Below are 18,497 nucleotides of genomic sequence, written 5' to 3'. Positions count from 1 at the left end.
CCTGCCCACCCTGCTGAGGGCACTGGGAGGAGCAGGGGTGGTCGTGACTGCAGGGGTGCGTACCGGTCAGCGCCCTCCTGCCCTGAGCGAAGCCCTGTAGCACGTAGGTGCTTTTTCATCCCATTCCTGCTGGCGGTTAGCACCTGCCTAGCACATGTGAGGCTGTGGGTTCCGTCCCCAAAACGACTAAGGCAAAAGCCTCGGTTCTGTAGCCCTGGAGAGCTACCCCGGATAGTCGGGGCATGAGGGCAGGCGTTCAGTGGCTGACGCCTGGACGCTGCCTTCTCCTGCAGATGCCTGCCGGTCACCTCACAGCCCGTTCTACCAGCTACCTCCCAGTGTGCAGCGGCACTCCCCCAACCCACTGCTGGTGGCGCCCACCCCACCTGCGCTACAGAAGCTGCTAGGTGAGCTGGCCGGGGCCCAGGAGGCCTGACTGGGGCAGCTGCCCTGGCCTGCAGTGTTTTCAGGACGGCTCGAGGGTTCTGTTGGTCATGGCTCCCACGCAGCTTGGGGTTGGGTGTAGAGGTTCTTCATCTCCAGTGTTCTCCAGAGACCCCTGCTGGACCTTCTGGATGGGTCGGCAGAGGCTCAGGTTGGGCCTGTGTGAGTGACTGAGGCTGACTCACCTCTGGAGATATTGATGGCTGTCCTGACTGGAGTACCAGACCAGGGTGCTGCTCAGCACCCTGTAGCGTCAGGACACCCACCCTGGAGACCAAGTCACTGCACAGGGAAGAATCCCAGCACAGTTCTCAGGTGGGCTGTATGCCCGGAGGGTGCCACGAGAGTGCAGGGCCATCTTGCTGTGCTGCACAGGGCACCCTTGTGGTGTGGGTGCTGCGAGATGTGTCACAGGGAGGGTGGGCATCGCCATGGTTGGGTGGCACAGCCTGGGCACGGCAGGCAGCCCAGGCCCCGCCCAGAAGAAGTGCAGTGTGCACTGTGCGTGACCTGAGGCCGAAGCCCAGCACTCCTGAAGGGCCGCCCCTCCCCTGCCCTCCCCTGCCCTCCCCTGCCCTGCCCTGCCCTCCCCTCTCCCCTCTCCCCTCGTGTGCTGTCTTCCAAGCCGTGTTGTGTCCCCCTAGAGTCGTTCAAGATTCAGTACCTGCAGTTCCTGGCTTACACGAAGACCCCCCAGTACAAGGCCAACCTGCAGCAGCTGCTGGACCAGGAGAAGGTGCGTGTGGCCCTGCCCTCCCCGCTCTGTCTGTCCTGCTGTGGGCACAAGGGGTGGCTTTCTGTCGCTCCCGTGCTGGCTCCACTGTCACCTTCTCAGTGGGTCCTTGAGCTCTCTTCCCGTCTGTCCCCTACCCACAGGAGAGGAACGCCCAGTTGCTGGGCACCGCACAGCAGCTCTTCGGCCACTGCCAGGCCCAGAAGGAGGAGATCAGGAGACTCTTCCAGCAAAAACTGGATGAGGTAGTGGCCTGAAGGCCGTGCGGCTGCCTTGGGCCTGCATCCTAGCAGTTATGACCAGGGGCTTGGTGGAGGGCGGTGAGGTCCAGGGCAGCTTGCCCTAGCCCTGCCTGCCTTTATGATGGCATTCTGTCAGGACGGCGAAGGCTTGCGGAGGAGGGAAGGGCCCCGGTCCACTTGCAGCCACGTGGGGCTGCTGCTTCTGTGTTCTGGGGCAGGGCTGCAGATGGTCACTCCTTTCACCTCTATCTTCTCTGCTGTCACCAGTATGCACCCCACCCTCTAGTGTCCCCAGGGAAATGAGTAGCTCCTTCTTTCTGCCATCCATCCCATCACTCCCTCCCCTGTGGTCCCTGGCAGCCGTGGGGGCTCCTCAGGCTGCCGGGGCGAGCTGTTCCTGCACCCACGCGTGTCTTGCTGTGTCCCCAGCTGGGTGTGAAGGCCCTGACCTACAATGACCTGATCCAAGCCCAGAAGGAGATCTCTGCTCACAACCAGCAGCTGCGGGAGCAGTCCGAGCAACTGGAGAGGGACAACAGCGAGCTGCGCAGCCAGAGCCTGCAGCTGGTATGTGCACGCATCAGGCTGCGGCTTCCAGAGTGTTCTGGAGTAGGCTGGGTCTCCCTTGGGCACATGGGCCCAGAGGCCTGTCACTGACTAGTCGGCCACGGAAGGCTGATGTCCTCCAGGAGCTCAGCTTCCCCACGGCCCTGCTCAGGATGTCTGTGAGGCCCTGTTCAATCCAAGCGGGCCTTCTGTGGACCCTGCCTTAGACCATGCTCCAGTCCTGTGGCCCCACTTCTCTGGGGGCACCTCACACGTGCCACTGGACCTCTAGGAGCCTTGCTTCTCAGGGTGTCCCCTGCCAGGTCACAGGGCACTCCTTACCTCGCCCCTCGTGGGTCGGTGATCTTGTGTACCACAGGCTCTGTCAGGGCCCTGGCTTGCCACACTGGCATCCAGATGGGGAGCCGTGCTCCAGGCAAGCAGGGCCATGCCCCTGGGCGCCCTGCCGCCAGAGTGCGCTCCTGGTCTTCCCTGCCATTGGGGTCGGGCTGGGCTGGGCTGGGCTTGCTGCCAAGACTCCTTGTCCCTGTGGCTGCAGCTCCGGGCCCGGTGTGAGGAGCTGAAGTTGGATTGGTCCTCCCTGTCCCTGGAGAACCTGCGCAAGGAGAAGCAGGCCCTGAGGAGCCAGATCTCGGAGAAGCAGCGGCACTGCCTGGAGCTGCAGGTGAGACCCCCGACTTCCAGCCTGAGAGGCGTCCCTGAGGGCAGCCTGTCTTCACACCATGGGCCTGTCCTTGTCCTGTCAGGCCCCTGCTGTGCGCAGGCTGTGGCAGCTGGGCACCAGCTTACTCCCACCCCTTGCGTGGCCTTGGTGGCAGGGATACACCCCAAACCTCCAATGTCCTGGGCACTTCCTCATAAAAATACCTGGCAAAGTGGTCCCTGACAGAACTTGCTTATTCCAAAACCAGCTCGGGGGCTGGGGCTGGGGCTCAGTGGCAGCGCTCTCCTAACACGGAGGAGGCACTGGGTTCGATCCTCAGCACCACGTAAAAATAAAAACAAATAAAATTTAAAAAATGTGTTTAAAAAACAAACAAAAAAACCCAGCACGTACCCTGAGACGTGAGAGGTGTGTCCACTCAGAAAGCGTGGGGAGGCGGGGCAGTGTGTAGGCCTGCCCTCCCAGGCCATGCACAGTACTGCCAGGTAGTAGTGCGGAGGGAAGCGAGGGGGCTTGCAGTGAGCACCTGGACCCCTCTGAAGGCCATACCTCCCAGGGCAGGCTCCCTGTTACTGAAAAGGTCCCTGTCGCTGGGCGCTTAGCCTGGGATGGCTCCTCACGAGACACTGGGATACATTCAGCATGAACTCCCGACAAGTGGCTTCCCTGGCGTTTGAAGGCTCCGGGGCACATTGCCCGCTGCATTTCTGCACTGTGCCCTGCCGAGCATCACTGTCTCCAGCAGCCTCGCTGGTGTGTCCTGTAAAACAGGAGCAGCCGGGCATGGTGGCACGCGTATTGCCCCAGCTTCTCTGGGCAGAGGTGGGGTTGCTTGAGACCAGCCGAGGGACACAGCGAGACGTCTCAAAGATAACAGGGAAAGGAGCTGGCGGGCCCCGCCCACACCGTCCTGCGCAGCCTCTGGCCTGGGAGAGGTCCTCATGCCAGGCCCTCATGGCTTCTGCCCTTCCCAGCACGATGGGCTCTGAGTGCTACGTCCGTAGTGGGCTGAGGGGCCACAGAGCAAACTGCCTGAATGGAAAGTGTCCCCTCAGCACCAGGAAGGAGAGGCTGCAGGTCCAGTGTGGCCCGTCCTCCACAGCGTTGCTGAGTGTTTCTAGGCACACAAGTCTGTTCTGACAGAAGTGGGTCACTGTGCTTCCTGTGACTGCTGGAGGCATGTGCTCTCCTCTCGAAGAGCACGTGTCTGTTGGCCTGTGACATCCGCGTGTCGTGTATCTGCCACCCCATCCTTAGATCTCTGCTGCCTGGGTCTTCTCGCCCTGTGTGTGCCCATGGCATCCTGGCAGCTCTGGGGTGGCCGTCTTGTACCTTCCTTGGGAGGGTCCCTGAGGGTAGTGGCTGGCTGGGAGATAGGCCTGGCCGCCCTCCCATCCCGTCGGACGGCTCCCTCTTGCCCTGCAGATCAGCATTGTGGAGCTGGAGAAGAGCCAGCGGCAGCAGGAGCTTCTGCAGCTCAAGTCCTGCGTGCCGCCTGACGATGCGCTGTCCGTGCACCTGCGCGGGAAGGGCACCCTGGGCCGGGAGCTGGAGGCAGAGGCCAGCAGGCTGCACCTGGAGCTGGACTGTGCCAGGCTTGCCCTGCCTCACGTGAGCAGCATGAGCCCAGAGCTCTCCATGAATGGCCACGCCACCAGCTATGAGCTCTGTGGTGCTCTGAGTCGGCCTTCTTCCAAGCAGAACACCCCCCAGTACCTCGCCTCCCCCTTGGACCAGGAGGTCGTGCCCTGCACCCCCAGCCACAGCGGCCGCCCCCGGCTGGAGAAGCTGTCGGGCCTGGCCTTGCCCGACTACACCAGGCTCTCCCCAGCCAAGATTGTGCTCAGGAGGCACCTGAGCCAGGACCACGCTGGGCCTGCCAAGATGGTTGCCAGTGAGCTGCACCCGCGGTGAGTGCAGTGGAAGGGGCAGCAGCCACAGAAAGAGTTCTGGGTTTGCCCGGCTTGGTCCACCACAGCTCCAAGGGGGCTCCTGAGTCGTTGTTTCTCATGGCAGAGCTGAGCACGCCAAGGAAACCAGCCTTCCCTGCCAGAGCCCTGGCCTCTCAAGCAGCATGAAGCTGAGCCCTCAAGACCCCCGGCCCGCTTCTCCAGGAGCCTTGCCCATAGCAGGAGAAAAGAGCAGTGAAAAGGTGAGGTGCTGGCCTCTGGGAGCCTCGGCTTCGGGCTCTGCAGGCTGAGTGCTGGGCAGGGCAGGCTTGTCAGGGCTTTGGGAGGTGCCCAGCAGAGCCATCCTGAGACATGTTTAGGAGAGTGGGTTGCCCTTTCTAACTTTGGGCTTGATGGGACACAGTTTTGCCTGGAGGACATGTGGGTAACTGACCTGTGCAGGCCTCAGGATGCAAATTGTGGCGGCAGGCAGGGCTCCGTCAGGGTCTCCCTCGGGAAGCTGTTTATTCCCAGGGTGGGGAGCGCTGGTGGGTGCTGGGTGCAGTTTAGGAGGCCGTTGCCCCATGGTTTTGTGGTAGGGAGCCTCTTGCATGTGTGCAGGGATGGAGAGGAGGTGGGGGGTGGGCAGGGGGTGGGGGAGGATGCCCTGCAGGCAGGGAGCCAACAGTGCAGCAGGCGGAGTGGTCTGGAGACGTGTTCCGATGAGTGGCCCTCTGGGATGTCCAGGAGGCTGGGACTGCACTGGCGAGGGCATAGGCTATGCAGCTGTAAGCCCAATGGGCCTGAGAGGTGCCGTCACCATGGAAGACAGTTACTGTGGGGGCTGCCAGCTAGAGATGGATGCTACTTGTCCCTTGCAGGAGAGTGGGGGTGGTGTACTGAAGGCTGTGCTCCTGGGTTGGGGTCTGCTGAGCCTGGCTGGGCCAGTAGTGACAGTCTGGCGCTTGTCAGCAGAGTGGGAAGGAGCGAGCCTATGGCAGCCATGGGGAGACCATCACCAGCCTACCCATCAGCATCCCGCTCAGCACTGTGCAGCCAAACAAGCTCCCGGTCAGCATTCCCCTGGCCAGTGTGGTGCTGCCCAGCCGCGCCGAGAGGGTGGTAAGCAGGGCTGGGGCTGGGGCTGGTGTGGGGCTGGGGCTTTGGGGGCCACGTGTGGCCAAGAGGGGTCCAGGGTTCTTTTTTTTTGGTGGATGGGGGGCAGAATACCTTTATTTTATTTTATTTTTTAACGTGGTGCTGAGGATCGAACCCAGTGCCTCACGCATGTGAAACAAGCACTCCACCACTGAGCCATCACCCCAGCCTTCTCATTTGTTTTTATGGGGTATCCTTTTTTGTTAGATCACGCCCCATTGCCAGACATGGTGGTGCACTCTGGTGACCCAGCTGCTCAGAAGGCTGAGGCAAGAGGATCACAAGTTGCAGACCAGCCTCAGCAACTTAGCAAGACCCTGTCTCAAAGAAATAGGGATGTGGCTCAGTGGTTCAGTGCCTCTGGGTTCCGTCCCCACTACCCAAATTATAAAAATCATCTAATTCGTATGCTATAAAATCTCAAGCATCCGACTCCAGAGAAAGGGCATTCAGAGTGCAGATTCAATGGTGCAGTGCCTGCTCTTTTACCTGTTGTCTGGGCTGGGTGGAAAGTGGCCCGAGTGGGCAGAGGGAGGAGAGCCTTAGGATCAGGAGAACTCGGGTCCCGCACCCGAGGCCTGTCTCCTGCTGCTCCCGAGCAGTGCCCTGCCTGAGTGGCAGCCCCTCGTCTCTCATGGGTGGACCTGTGGCAGCTCCACCTGGTCTCTTAACTGGACGTGACGTGTGCGTGGCTCACCCACACGTGTAGTTCCTGGGTTTTTGGATGTCCACAGTCTCCTCTCCCCTGGTCTTCATTTGGCCTACAGTCCTCCTGGCCCAGTTCCTGGCTAGGGCCTCCAACCCCCTCTGCCATCCCTTCTTTGTCCTGCTCGGCCTGCTGACGTGCTGTGGTCTCTCTCACAGAGGAGTACCCCCAGCCCTGTGCCGCAGCCCCGAGACTCTTCGTCCACCCTGGAGAAGCAGAATGGTGCTAACACCCATGCCGCTGGGAGTAGTGCAGGAGGCAGGGGGCTCTCTCTGGCACCCACAGGTAACCCCTTTGGGGGGCCATTCCTGGGACTGGCAACCACTACCTCCTCCCTGGGACCCATGTACCCAGGCCTCCACCACTGCTGCGGCCTGTTATGCAGGAGGGTCCTGGGGCGCTGGGGTGGATGAGACCTCAGTGGGGACTGTGAGCCAGGGCCTTGCTAGCTGCTGCCTCTCCTAACCCCACAGCCCTACAGATGCATGGGTCAGGTCACATTGGCCTCAGCACCCCCCAGCAGTGCAGTCTTGGCTGTGGCCACCACAGTATGCAGCTCTGACCTTGAGCCTGGGTTGCTGAGCACTGAGAGGTGCTCTGAGACATCGTGCAGTAGGTCCCCATCCAGCAAGGTGTTGCCCTGGTCATTTGCCAGCTTGAAGGTTGGGATTTCTAGGCCCAGGATATGGGGACTGGCTTAGAAAGTTGCCCGAGGTGTCATGTGGGGTCTGCTTTTACCTCAGAAGGGCTTGCTTCTGCCACAGCTGTCCCAGCCGGAGAGCAGCCACAGCTCTGTAAGTGCCTGAGTGAGGCCTGTCCCAGCGAAGCCTGACCTGCAGGTGCAGAGGCCATGCCCACGTCCCCATAGGTCGCATACAGAAGGCCACTGTTCGACAGGCCTCCATGCCCCTGCTCCATGTCCTCTAGCTCTAGTCCACAGTCCAGTGCTAACAGAGACACTCTGCATCAGCACCAGCTGCCCAGGGCGGTTTTCCAGCTGGACGAGCATTTGTTCTGTGAGGTAGTTTTGGTGGCCCTTAGAAGCTTTAGGTAGGGGTTCCACGAAGGGACCCGGGTGAGTGGGGCTGCGTGCTTGCTGTGGACAGGCCCCACGCCTTTCCAGTTACCAGAGAAGCCCCTGGTCCCCAGAGTCAGTAGAGCACACCATACCTACTCTGACCTCCCAGCTCCTTACTGCCATCCATTCTGTCTGTCCTCGTGGTGTGGGGCAGCTGCGCGTGGACCTGTCATGGGCTCCCCAGGGCCAGCAGGATCTCCCCAGGTTTCCCCATGCTCAGCGGTGTGTGTGGAGAACGCGGGTGCAGTTGGTGGTGGGAGGGATCTTCTCTAAGGCCTCTGCTGGTAGTTGGTGCCCAGAATGTGTCTCTGGCCTGAGCACTATGCTGCCACCACTTGCTTCCTGTCCTGACTCCCTGGCAGAACCAGAGACCTGGCCCTACTGTCCCTGGGAGGTCCCAGAAGTATGTCCCGCACATGGTCCAGAAGTGGCCTGAGGCTCTGAGCCCAGAGTTGCCTCTGACCAGGAGCGAATGGACTGGCACACAGGCTTTTCCCGTACCGTGTTTGTGGCTGAGGGCAACAGAGCACTCTTGCTTTCAGGGGAACGTCTTACCAGCTGGGCCCCCTGTGGCAAGGGCCTGCTGAGGTGTCTCAGTGGAGGGCTGAGGCCACAACTGCTCAGACAGGCAGGAGGGAGGGTCCCCTGCGGGTCTGGAGAGGAAACAGACCAAGGCCAAGCTGGTTTGGGAATGTCCGCCCCGCTGGCCCACAGCTGCTGCCGTGCAGTTAGGGCTGTGGGTGGCGTATGGTGCCAGCAAGTCCCAAAGTCGATGTGGGGCTGGGAGATGGCGGGGCACGGCCGGGGCGGGTCCTCTGACATCCTCTTCTCTGAGACCCTGGACCACTCCGCTCTCCCCCTCAGGAGAGAGAGCTTCTGCAGTCACCAGATCGCAGCTGGGAGGCCGCTGTGGCTCCCAGGACCAACCCCGCTTTCTGGGCTCTCCCTCTTCCTTTTTGGCCAGGATCGGGGCACACTAGGTTCTCTGGGGGCAGGCCTCCTGAGAAACTCACGCCTTCCTTGGCAGGATTCTACGCTGGCTCCATGGCCATCAGCGGGGCCCTCGTGGGCAGCCCTGCTCCACTCGCCTCTGGAGCTGAGCCTGTGGCCCTGGATGAGCCCTCCAGCTCCGGGAGCCTCTTCACCACTGTGGGGTCCCGCAGCACCACGCCGCAGCACCCTCTGCTGATGCCGCCCCGACACCCGGGCCCCGCCTCTCCTGCCCACCCGCTCTCTGCCAGTCCTCGGCTTGCTGGTGCCACCCAGTGCCCACCTCCTGATGTAGGCAAGGGAGACTTGCCCTCTGATTCGGGCTTCTCAGACCCGGAGAGCGAAGCCAAGAGGAGGATCGTGTTTACCATCTCAGCTAGTGGGGGCAGCACCAAGCAGTCGCCTTCCACCAAGCACAGCCCCCTGGCCCCAGGAGCCCGCGGAGACTGTGGGCAGAGCCACGGGCAGGACAGCCGCAAGCGTGGCCGGAGGAAGCGCACGTCAGCTGGGACCCCAAGCCTGAGCACAGGCGTGTCCCCCAAGCGCCGGGCCCTGCCGTCTGTTGCTGGCCTCTTCACACAGTCCTCAGGGTCCCCCCTCAACCTCAGTTCCATGGTAAGGACCAGGGCAGCCGCACTGCAGGGTGCACACAGCAAAGAGCCCTGGAGGGACGGTGGGTGTCCAGGAGGCAGAGACCGAGGGGCAGACCCTAGGGCTTCAGGAAAGCTTGGCCTGTCCCCTCTGGCTGGTCCTAGAGAGGCTGGCTGCAGTGTGAGGGGGGCAGCATAGTCTGCTTCTCTGGGATCCAGAGTTTTGCAAAAGCAGGACACGTACCAGGTGGGGAGGTGCCTGGACAGTAACCGTAGCTGGGCAGGTCTTCAGATGCCTCAGGAGGTATGGGACGTGCCCCCGGTGTCCCCAGAACCCTGGGTTGGTCAGAATCTTGTGAAGCCCGTTAGGTATTGTGCTTTGGGATCTACGTGTCCATGTTTTTGCGTGTCTGTGCATCTGCCTCTGTTTGGCCCTCAGGTCAGTAACATCAATCAGCCCTTAGAGATCACGGCCATCTCATCCCCTGAGAACTCACTGAAGAGTTCCCCCATCCCCTACCAGGACCATGACCAGCCGCCCGTGCTCAAGAAGGAGCGGCCCCTGAGCCAGACCAACGGGGCCCACTACTCCCCATTGACCTCTGACGAGGAGCCAGGTTCTGAGGATGAGCCCAGCAGCACCCGGTGAGTGGGGGACAGGACAGCAGCCTCCCTGGGACAGGACTCTACACAGGCAGGGTGGGGCGCACCTGCCTAGGTGTGGGGGGGGCCTCCTGACCTGGGTCAGCCCTGGCTTCAGAGGGCGATGCTCTCGAGCAGACAGACCCCTTGGGGAAGGCTGCCCGGCCACCTCCCTCAGGGTCAGCCCATCTTGCCCACGGGCTGCGCACACTGTCATCCCAGGGACTCGGGAGGCTGACGAAGGAGCCCTGTGAATTGGAGGCCAGCTTCCTTAAGCACCTTAGTGAGACCCTGTCTCAAAATTTTGAAATGAAGGGGCTGGGGTTCAGTTGGCAGAGTGCTCGCCTCACATGCACTAGGCCTGGGTTCAATCCCCAGCACCGCAAACAGACAGACAAATGATAAACAGAAGCGGCCATTGGGCTGTGGCTGAGTGGTAGAGTGCGGGTGAGGCCCTGGGTTCCATCTCGGCACCACATAAAAATAAATAAATACAAATAAAAGGCCTGTGTCCAACTACTACTAAAAAAAAAGGTGAGGGGCTGGGGTGTAGCTTGGTGGAGTGCTTTCCTAGCACGCGTGAAGCACTGGGTCCCATCCTCAGCACATTGTAAAACTAAGTAAATAATAAAGGTATTGTGACTATCCAAACGAAAAAAAAAAAAAACTTTTTTAAATTAAAAAAATGAAGTTTTAGGGGCTAGGGCTGGGCTGTGGCTCAGTGGTAGAAGGCTTGCCTAGCCTGTGTGAGGCACTGGGCTTGATTCTCAGCCCCGCATATAAAGAAATAAAAATGAAGTTCCTTCAAAAACTGAAAAAATATTTCCAAACAAAACTGAAGTCTGAGCGCCTTCGGTGCCTGTCGCCTTCCTGGCCAGCTGTGTGGAGGTGTGTCTCCTTCTGAGCGGCAGCGTCTTGAGGTGTGGTTCTCACATGGTTCTCCCACTTACAAGCTGCAACTCAGGGGTCTTGAGTCCACTCACAGGGCTCTGCAAACCTCTCCATCTGGGTCCAGAACATTCCATCGCCCCAGAAGGAAGCACATTGCTTTGAGCAGGTCCCCGTCCCTCCCCAGCCCTGCACCCACAGATCCACATGCCATCTCTAGACTCCTGTCCTGGTCGTCTCCTGTCACAGGGTCACACACGCTGTGGCCTTGTGTGTCTGATTCCCACTGAGCACCAGGTCCTCGGGTCCATCCACACTGCAGCTGCCGCCTCGCTTCTGCTCGCGGCCATGGGCACTGGACACTTTGGGTGGGTGTGACAGTTGAGTCCATCTGTTTATTAATCAGTGGATACTTGGGCTGTCACCACCTTTGGATGTCGTGAATCTTGCCGTGAACATGGCTGTTTGTTTGTAAATAGGTTTTCAGTTTACCTTGTCCCTTGCAGTGGAATTACTGGGCTCTATGGTGATGCTGTTTTTAATCTTATGTATTTATGTTGGCACCAGTAATTGAATCGAACCTAGGGGCCCTTAACCCTGAACCACATCCTCAGTCCCTGTTTTTTGAGACAGGGTCTCTCTAAGTTGGTTAGGACCTTGCTAAGTTGCTGAGGCTGGTCTCCAGCTTGCAGTCCACCTGCCTCAGCATCCCCAGCCCTGGGATCACAGGCCCGCACCACAGCACCCAGCCTGTTTTTTTGCTTTGATTTTCCCTGGGTACTAGGCAATGGACCCAGGTTGCTCCTCCCCCGCCCAGGCTGGTTTTGAACTTGCCATTCTCTGATCTGGGCCTTGCGCTCACGTTCACGGCTCCATGTGTGCCTTTGGACCTGCGTTTGGTAATCCGCCCACCCCGTTGTCTTGTGTGGTGTGAGCATCCTTCACACAGGCAGCTACCCCATGGCCGTGTGTGCTGGCCACACATCCTCCTCTGGTGACTGGAGTGTGCCCAGCCTGGTGGTGTCCTTCTTAGAGGTGATGCCGTCCCGGGTGCTGTGGTGCGATAGATCTGCATCCCTTGGATTCTGCTCCTCCCGTGGTGAAGGCTTTGCCCCTGGGCCTTCCCCACGGGTATTGGGAGCAGCTGCCCGAATGGTTTCAAGATCTTCCGAGTTGGGTGCTGCTGAAGTGGTGACGGTGGCAGTGCAGTGCCAGGCCCCTCGAGCCGTGTGCTTCCTCTGAGTTGGGACTCGCATTTCACTCATCTGTTGGGACCCAGCAGGGTCTGAGGCCCTGTGTGTGTTGTGGGGGTGTTAGGCCCTACTTCCTGCTGGACCTGGCCCCAGCTGTGTTTGAGGGTCCCCCATGCAGGGCCTGGGAACAGGCTTGTGTCCGTCACTTTCCAACTTCCCTGGGCGGTTTGGTGTTAGCGGTCCTGTACACACCCTCGGATGTCACATGTTAATGCTGTTTTTTTCCCTTAACAGAATTGAGAGAAAAATTGCAACAATCTCCTTAGAAAGTAAATCTCCCCCCAAAACCTTGGAAAACGGTGAGTGGAAATGCTTCCTGCTGCTTGTTCCCAGCCTGAGGCTCAGGCTCGTGGTCAGGGCCCGTCCCTCCCAGGCATGTGGCCTTACCACTCAGGGTCACCCTGCATCCAGCTGCTCCCCTGTAGACCCCTGCTTGGGGGCCACCCTGGGCTGCACTACATCTTGTGGGCCTGCCTTGTGCCCTTGGGGACACTCACCTCATTGCCAGTCTAAGTCAGACCAGCTAGTTTCTTGGCCAGCCTGCCCCCACCCCCAAGAGCCCCAGTCGTGGGCTCCGACCTCCATTCCTTCCACCTGCACAGCCCTCCCCTCCCTTTGGGGTGGTTGCACCTGAGTGCCCAGGACACAGTGCAGGGCTCTGTTCTGAGGCCACGTGGTCTGACTCTCCAGGGCTTCCTCTTGCCACTCCTCACTCCCCTCACCTGGCCCTGCAGCCTCCCTGAAAGGGGTGCCAGGTCCCACGTCAGTATCTCAGTGGCTCACACCTCTGCTGCTCTTCAGCAGGTGGTGGCTTGGGACGGAAGCCAGCCCCTGCGAGCGAGCCCGTCAACAGCAGCAAGTGGAAATCCACCTTCTCACCCATCTCCGACATTGGCCTGGCCAAGTCTGCAGACAGCCCCCTGCAGGCGAGCTCCGCGCTCGGCCAGAGCTCCTTGTTCGCCTTTCGGCCAGCCCCAGAGGAGCCTGTCACGGCCGAGGCCAAGCTTGCCACCCACCCAAGGAAAGGCTTTTCTGGCCCCCTGTCAGGGGCAGATGGGCTCAGCCCAGGCGCCAACCCTCCCAACGGCCTGGCCTTCAGCGGGGGCCTTGCCGCGGACCTCAGTTTACATGGCTTCAACGACGGTGCTTCCCTTTCCCACAAGGGCCCTGAAGTGGCCGGTCTGAGTGCCCCACTGAGCTTCCCCTCCCAGCGGGGCAAGGAGGGCCCCTCTGAGGCCAACCCCTTCCTGAACAAGAGGCAGCTGGAGGGCCTGGGTGGCCTGAAGGGTGAGGGTGGCCCTGGCAAGGAGCCCACTGAGCCTGGCCTGCCCCCTTGCGGGCCCACGGACAAGGCTGCCCTGCCACACGGCAGCCGGCCCAGCAAAGGCCGGGACCGCGAGCTGGACTTCAAGAACGGCCACAACCTCTTCATCTCCGCTGCGACGGTGCCTCCTGGGGGCCTCCTGGGAGGCCCTGGCCTCGCCACCGCAGTGTCCTCTGCCGGCAGCGCAGCTCCCGCCACCCAGGCACACCGCCCCTTCTTGGGCACCTTCGCCCCTGGGCCCCAGTTCACCCTGGGCCCCATGTCCCTACAGGCCAACCTCGGTTCTGTGGCTGGCTCATCCGTGCTACAATCCTTATTCAGCTCCGTGCCGGCCGCCGCGGGCCTGGTACATGTGTCGTCCGCCGCAACTAGACTGACCAACTCCCACACCATGGGCAGCTTCTCTTCTGGGGTGGCTGGCGGAACCGTTGGAGGTAGGCGGAGGCAGGCCTTCCTGAGTCCAGCTTCCCCAGGGCAGGGCTCTGGTCACCCAGGGGCGCCTCCCCCAGGAGCGCTCAGGTCTTCACTGCTGCTGTGCTGGTCCTTTGGGAGCCCCCTAGAGGGCCGTGCTGGGCCATGCAGCCCCTGCACCTTGGCAGGCTCCGCGGGGTGTCCTTTTCTTGAGACCCAGATGATTGTCGTGAGGCGGAGGACTCTGGCCGGTTCAGCCTGCATCAGGTTCTTGTTGTAACACGTCCCTCTTGTTTTCAGAAGAGACGGTTCACATAACTAGGGCAGTCCTTTCTGCCAGGGAGGCCACCTGGTTAAGGGTGACCACTGCAGCAAGGCCAGGGGAGCTGGCCTTGGGCAACAGGGAGCCCGACCACGCCTACGCAGACCCCGGGTGGAGTGCAGCCCGGGCCAGGCGTAGCGCGTTGGAGCTCCCGGCTGGGCGCGGGCGGGCAGGCCGGCCCGAGGGGCGGGCCTCGGCTGGCTGCAGGTAAGTGCCCTGCGCTGCGCCCTGCTGCTTGCCACCAGTGCTGCCTGTGACCCAGAGCCGCAGCTGCCTGGCTTCTCCTGCGGCTGTGCTCCTCTTGCTTGGCTGGGCCGTGCCCGCCTGTTGAAGCTCTTTTCTCTCCTGTTTGCAGGTGTCTTTAACCACACGGTGCCTTCTGCCTCTGCTCATCCGTTTGGAGCCAGTGTCGGCAGCGGGGCTGTGTGTAGCAGCGCCACGCTGGGCCTGAGCCCGCTGCAGGCGGCGGCCAGCACCTCGGCCTCTTCCTTTCAGGCCCCGGCCTCGGTCGAGACTCGGCCGCCCCCTCCGCCTCCGCCTCCGCCTGCCCCGCTTCCTCCTCAGCACCTGGGCCGGCCCCCTGCGGGGCCGCCTGTCCTCCATGCCCCCCCTCCTAACGTCGCCTTGCCTCCTCCCGCCGCGCTGCTGCCCTCTAACCCTGAGCCCATGCTTCTGCAGAACCTAGCGTCTATCCCGGCTAACAAAGCTTTCTTACCCTCCTCCTCGGCCACCTCTCTGCAGCCTGCTAACGCCTGTCTGTCTGTCAAGCTCGCCTCCCTCCCGCACAAGGTCTCCCGCCCCTCCTTCACGGTGCACCACCAGCCCCTGCCCCGGCTGGCCCTGGCGCAGGCCACGCCCGCGATCCCGCAGGCCAGCTCCACAGGGCCGTCTGCTGTGTGGGTTTCCCTTGGCATGCCGCCTCCGTATGCCGCACACCTTTCGGGGGTTAAGCCTCGATAAAGACTTGCTTAGCTAGCAGTTCCTATTCTGTAAGGTAAGGCTAGAGCCACGCAGGCGGTGCTCTCGAGAACTCAGCCCTCCCTCCCGTGGCACAGAAGACGGCCCACAGGGCGCCACAGAGGGCCCCGGGGGAGGTGCCGTGCCGTGGGAGAGCTCCAGGCGCGAGGGCCACATGTGAGCGCAGGAGCTGCTGGGTCCTGAGGGACACGGGCTGTCCATGTGGCCCCCCAGCCATGGCCAGTCAGCAGATCAGAGAACAGCCACGGGGGCAGAGGTGCACCATGCCAGCTGCCACAGGGTTCAGGCGCAGTGTGCAGGGCCAGGGCCAGGTGTAGGGGTTGGCTGTTCTTGCCAAGCCCAGGTGACCCTGCAGGGCTGAGAAGTGGAAGGGGTAGCCCTGCCAAGACTGTGACAGACTGGCTGGCGGAGTTGCCAGGGAGCCAGGGCATGTGATGATGACCCTGGTCTGAGTCCTTGTGCACACCTCACAGGAATTAGGAAAACCCAAGGCACATGTAGCCCCTGGTGTGCCACAGGTCCCCAAAGGGGTTTGGCCTTGCAGTTCTAGACTGAGGCTCCTGCTGGAATTCCAGCCCCAGTTCCAGGCGGTCGCGGGCAGCCAGGTGGGGCTGTCAGGGCACACTGGGAACCGAGGCCCAGCCCAGGCCACAGGTGTGGCCACAGCAGTGCTGCAGCCATGACCCACAGCCAAGGGGCCTTGCCTCCCCCTGGGGACAGAGTGGTCCATGTCCACTCCACCCCTCGGCCAGTTGCAAGACCTCAGGGTGCCTGTCCTGTCCTGGCATCCTGTGGAGCAAAGGTGTGCTCACTGGGTGAGGAGTTGATGGTGGCTCTGACCTGCCCCCAGCATGTGGGAAGTAGAGACAGACAGGATGCTGACCACTGGGCTGGTCAGAGTGCTGCTCACTCGGGGGCTGGAGACAGAGCTACGTCTGGCCCCCCGTCTGAGAAGTGCCAGCAGTAGGGTGGCCGCGGTCAGGACGGCTGAGCTGAAGAAGGCTGGGGTTGGCCGCGGCAGCGTCTGGGTGTCGGGCCCCCTGTTTGCCCACAGGGAATGCCTGCCTCTGTGGGTCTGCCGAGGTGTCCTGCAGGGCGGCCCTGGCGGCGTGGGGTGTGTTCTCTGAAGGCCTTCGGGCTGGCCTGGTAAGTGCCAGGCTCCGCCCAGCAGGCTGCTCATGAGGCTGCTCTCCCCACTCTGTGCCCCTGCAGGTAACTAGGACTTCTACCTCAACCGCGCGACTATGCAAGGATGGTGTGGACCAACGCGCCTGCTGCTCAGTGCTCGCTGGCCTACTGGGCCCCCACCTGGACGGCGGGGACAGGACAGGGACAAGGAGCTCCACTGTGAATCGGCGGCACGCGCAGGAGGTGCTGCCACAGTCCAGTTTGTACTGTCGATAGTTTTAGATAAAGTATTTATCGTTTTTTAAAAAGTATAAACAATTCTGACTTATTTTATTCCATCTAAGTCGTCAAAGGAACCTATTGAGAAGTATAAATGTCTATGTGAGAGAGTCTATATCTAGATACACAGACCTGCAGGGCTGCCCGCCCACGGAGACGCCGCCAGCCCGCCCGGTGCTATCGCGACACCAGGCCCGTGCCTGCCTCCACCTCTCGGTGCTGCCCTGGACACTGACCAACGCCAAGACCAGTCCTCAGAAACGTCCTCCCCAGCACCCATCACTTGATCCTGTACCAAAGGCTTGCCCGATTGTGAGCAGGGGGCTCTGTGGTCAGGGCCCTCAGAGGAGGCCCTCTTCCTGGTGGCCAGCACTGACCTTGCAGCCCTGCCTTCCTCTGGAGCCCCTTGAGCCTCCTGCCCCCACCGCCTCCTGCCCCCTCACTGTGAACACCCCCAACTGTCAACCTTTCGGCCTAGGGTCCAGCCTTTGGCATTCTGGGCAGTGGGCACAGCTCTGCGGCAGGCGCGGTTCTGACTGGTGCTCCCGAAGGCTCAGTGCCGGTGTCGTGCCCAGTGCAGTCACTTCCATGTTTGTTTTTCTTTGGTTTGTGGCACCCTGCTTGGTGACATGGGGCAGGCCCGCGGTGGGTCCCCTTGTATTTGTGTATCTGAGAGAGTCACACTGAAGAGTGACAGTATTTTATAGAGATGTGATGAGAATTTATAAATTTCATAGACTTGACTGCATTTATTTTTAGATTGTATAATGCACAGTGAACTTTAACAGAAGAGAAAGCAAGGGGGAAGAAACCTTTATATTTATTCAAATGCACAAAACTGGCATGGGCTCCAGGGCCGGCCCTCACTGCAGACCTCGCAGAGTGCGCCTCGGAGGGGCCTGGCCCACCCCGCCCTCAGGAAGGCGGGCGCCCTGTGCTGTCGGGGTGCTCTGGGCCTGCAGGTCTGGAGGGGATGCCGGCTCCTCTGGCAGCCTCGTTGGTGCTGAGAACGGACGCGTGGTGTAGCCACAGACGGGCCAGGGCTGCTGGGCCTCCAGGGTGTCCTTGCCTCTCTGAAGCCTCAGCAGACCCCTGGCTGCTCTTGAAGCCTGTCCCAGACCTGGTGCCCCTCCCCCTGCAGTGAGTTCTGCAGATGGTGCTGGTGACCCACCCCTCCTGTTGGTGCTCTCGGCCAGGCCTGCAGGTGCTGTGCCTCATTCCCAGGGGCTCCAGCCCAGCCCTTAGCACGGCAGTGCCCTGCTTGGTGTGGGGGACTGAGGGTCACTTCTCACCACACAGCTTCCCCAGGTGCCACAGGGTGGTAGAAGTGAAGTCCACACACAGCAAGTCCCGGGTCTGATGCAAACCCATTCTTTAAACACTGTATGCTTCCACCCACCTCCCCAGGTAGTGGTGGCTTGTGTGTGGGGCAGGCCATGCCAACGTGGCCTCCTGCCCACACACCTTCCTAGGACTAATCTGCACGTACGCTTGAGTGTCGGGAGATACCACCACGTGTTAGGCATGTGCCTGACACTGAGCCCTACTGGGTCTCAGGTGTCCCAGCAAGTTCCCTCTTGAGCCCACCAGGGGATGGGCATGTAACCCAAGCCCCAGCTGACCATGGGGCCAGCAGCCTCCTGTTCTCAGCACCCCAGGCCCCTGCTACCCTCAGAAACCACCCAGATTCACCCACTGCCCACGTGCTGGCACCCAGGGATGCTGGTGTGGGGCAGTGCTGACAGAGCTGTGCCGGAGTCTGGGGCTGACACCCGTCTCAGTTACCTTGGGGGGGGGTGGGTGCTGCTGGGTGCTGAGGGTGACTGCAGGGAAGCCCTGGAGCGCCAACTGGCTCCCGCTCAGGAATTGTCAGGAAGCCGTAAGGACTGGGCCCTGCAGGCTGCCTGCTGGTCAGCATCTACACTAACCTACGAACCTGGGACTCATCACCCTGTTGGACCACCCTCCTTGTCCTGGTGTAATGTCCATCCACATAGCCTTCCCTTGCCCAGCTTGTTTGTAACGCAGCGCAGCCTTGTTTCAACTCTGTAGTGTACTCTGTACTCGCTGGGCGCATGGCCAGCTCCAACCCTGGCGCCCGCTGCATTGTTCCACCTCTGGGCGCTATAATAAAACAGTTTTCACCTGGACCTGGTCTGAATGCCATCCTTTCTTCCTGGTGACATGACAGTGACGCGTGTCGTCCCCCTA

The 18,497-nt window shown here is 61.1% G+C and overlaps 1 protein-coding gene across 8 annotated transcripts in view; it reads left to right on the top strand.

The window, feature by feature from the left end:
- Positions 1 to 18,436, top strand: part of Dot1l (DOT1 like histone lysine methyltransferase) — a 57,327-nt gene extending 38,891 nt beyond the window's left edge. For 4 of the 8 annotated variants that reach the window (XM_046444230.2, XM_058579235.1, XM_046444236.2 and 1 more), the window contains 14 exons: positions 294 to 407; positions 1,089 to 1,180; positions 1,321 to 1,422; positions 1,849 to 1,986; positions 2,525 to 2,650; positions 4,076 to 4,560; positions 4,667 to 4,802; positions 5,515 to 5,661; positions 6,562 to 6,688; positions 8,509 to 9,086; positions 9,501 to 9,706; positions 12,079 to 12,143; positions 12,646 to 13,602; positions 14,257 to 18,436. In XM_046444230.2, the coding sequence (XP_046300186.1) occupies positions 294 to 407; positions 1,089 to 1,180; positions 1,321 to 1,422; positions 1,849 to 1,986; positions 2,525 to 2,650; positions 4,076 to 4,560; positions 4,667 to 4,802; positions 5,515 to 5,661; positions 6,562 to 6,688; positions 8,509 to 9,086; positions 9,501 to 9,706; positions 12,079 to 12,143; positions 12,646 to 13,602; positions 14,257 to 14,861 (3,878 nt within the window). In that variant the 3' untranslated portion in view covers positions 14,862 to 18,436. The remainder of the gene's footprint in view (positions 1 to 293; positions 408 to 1,088; positions 1,181 to 1,320; positions 1,423 to 1,848; positions 1,987 to 2,524; positions 2,651 to 4,075; positions 4,561 to 4,666; positions 4,803 to 5,514; positions 5,662 to 6,561; positions 6,689 to 8,508; positions 9,087 to 9,500; positions 9,707 to 12,078; positions 12,144 to 12,645; positions 13,603 to 14,256) is intronic. The other 4 variants (XM_046444231.2, XM_046444233.1, XM_046444232.2 and 1 more) reach the window with 4 other exon arrangements.
- Positions 18,437 to 18,497: the final 61 nt, after the last annotated feature.

This window comes from Marmota monax, unplaced genomic scaffold, assembly GCF_021218885.2.
Source record: "Marmota monax isolate L192 unplaced genomic scaffold, Marmota_monax_Labrador192_F-V1.1 WCK01_AAM20220418_F8-fsc00102, whole genome shotgun sequence".
NCBI classification, from domain to species: domain Eukaryota; kingdom Metazoa; phylum Chordata; class Mammalia; order Rodentia; family Sciuridae; genus Marmota; species Marmota monax.
This window is presented reverse-complemented; position numbering and strand designations above follow the sequence as displayed.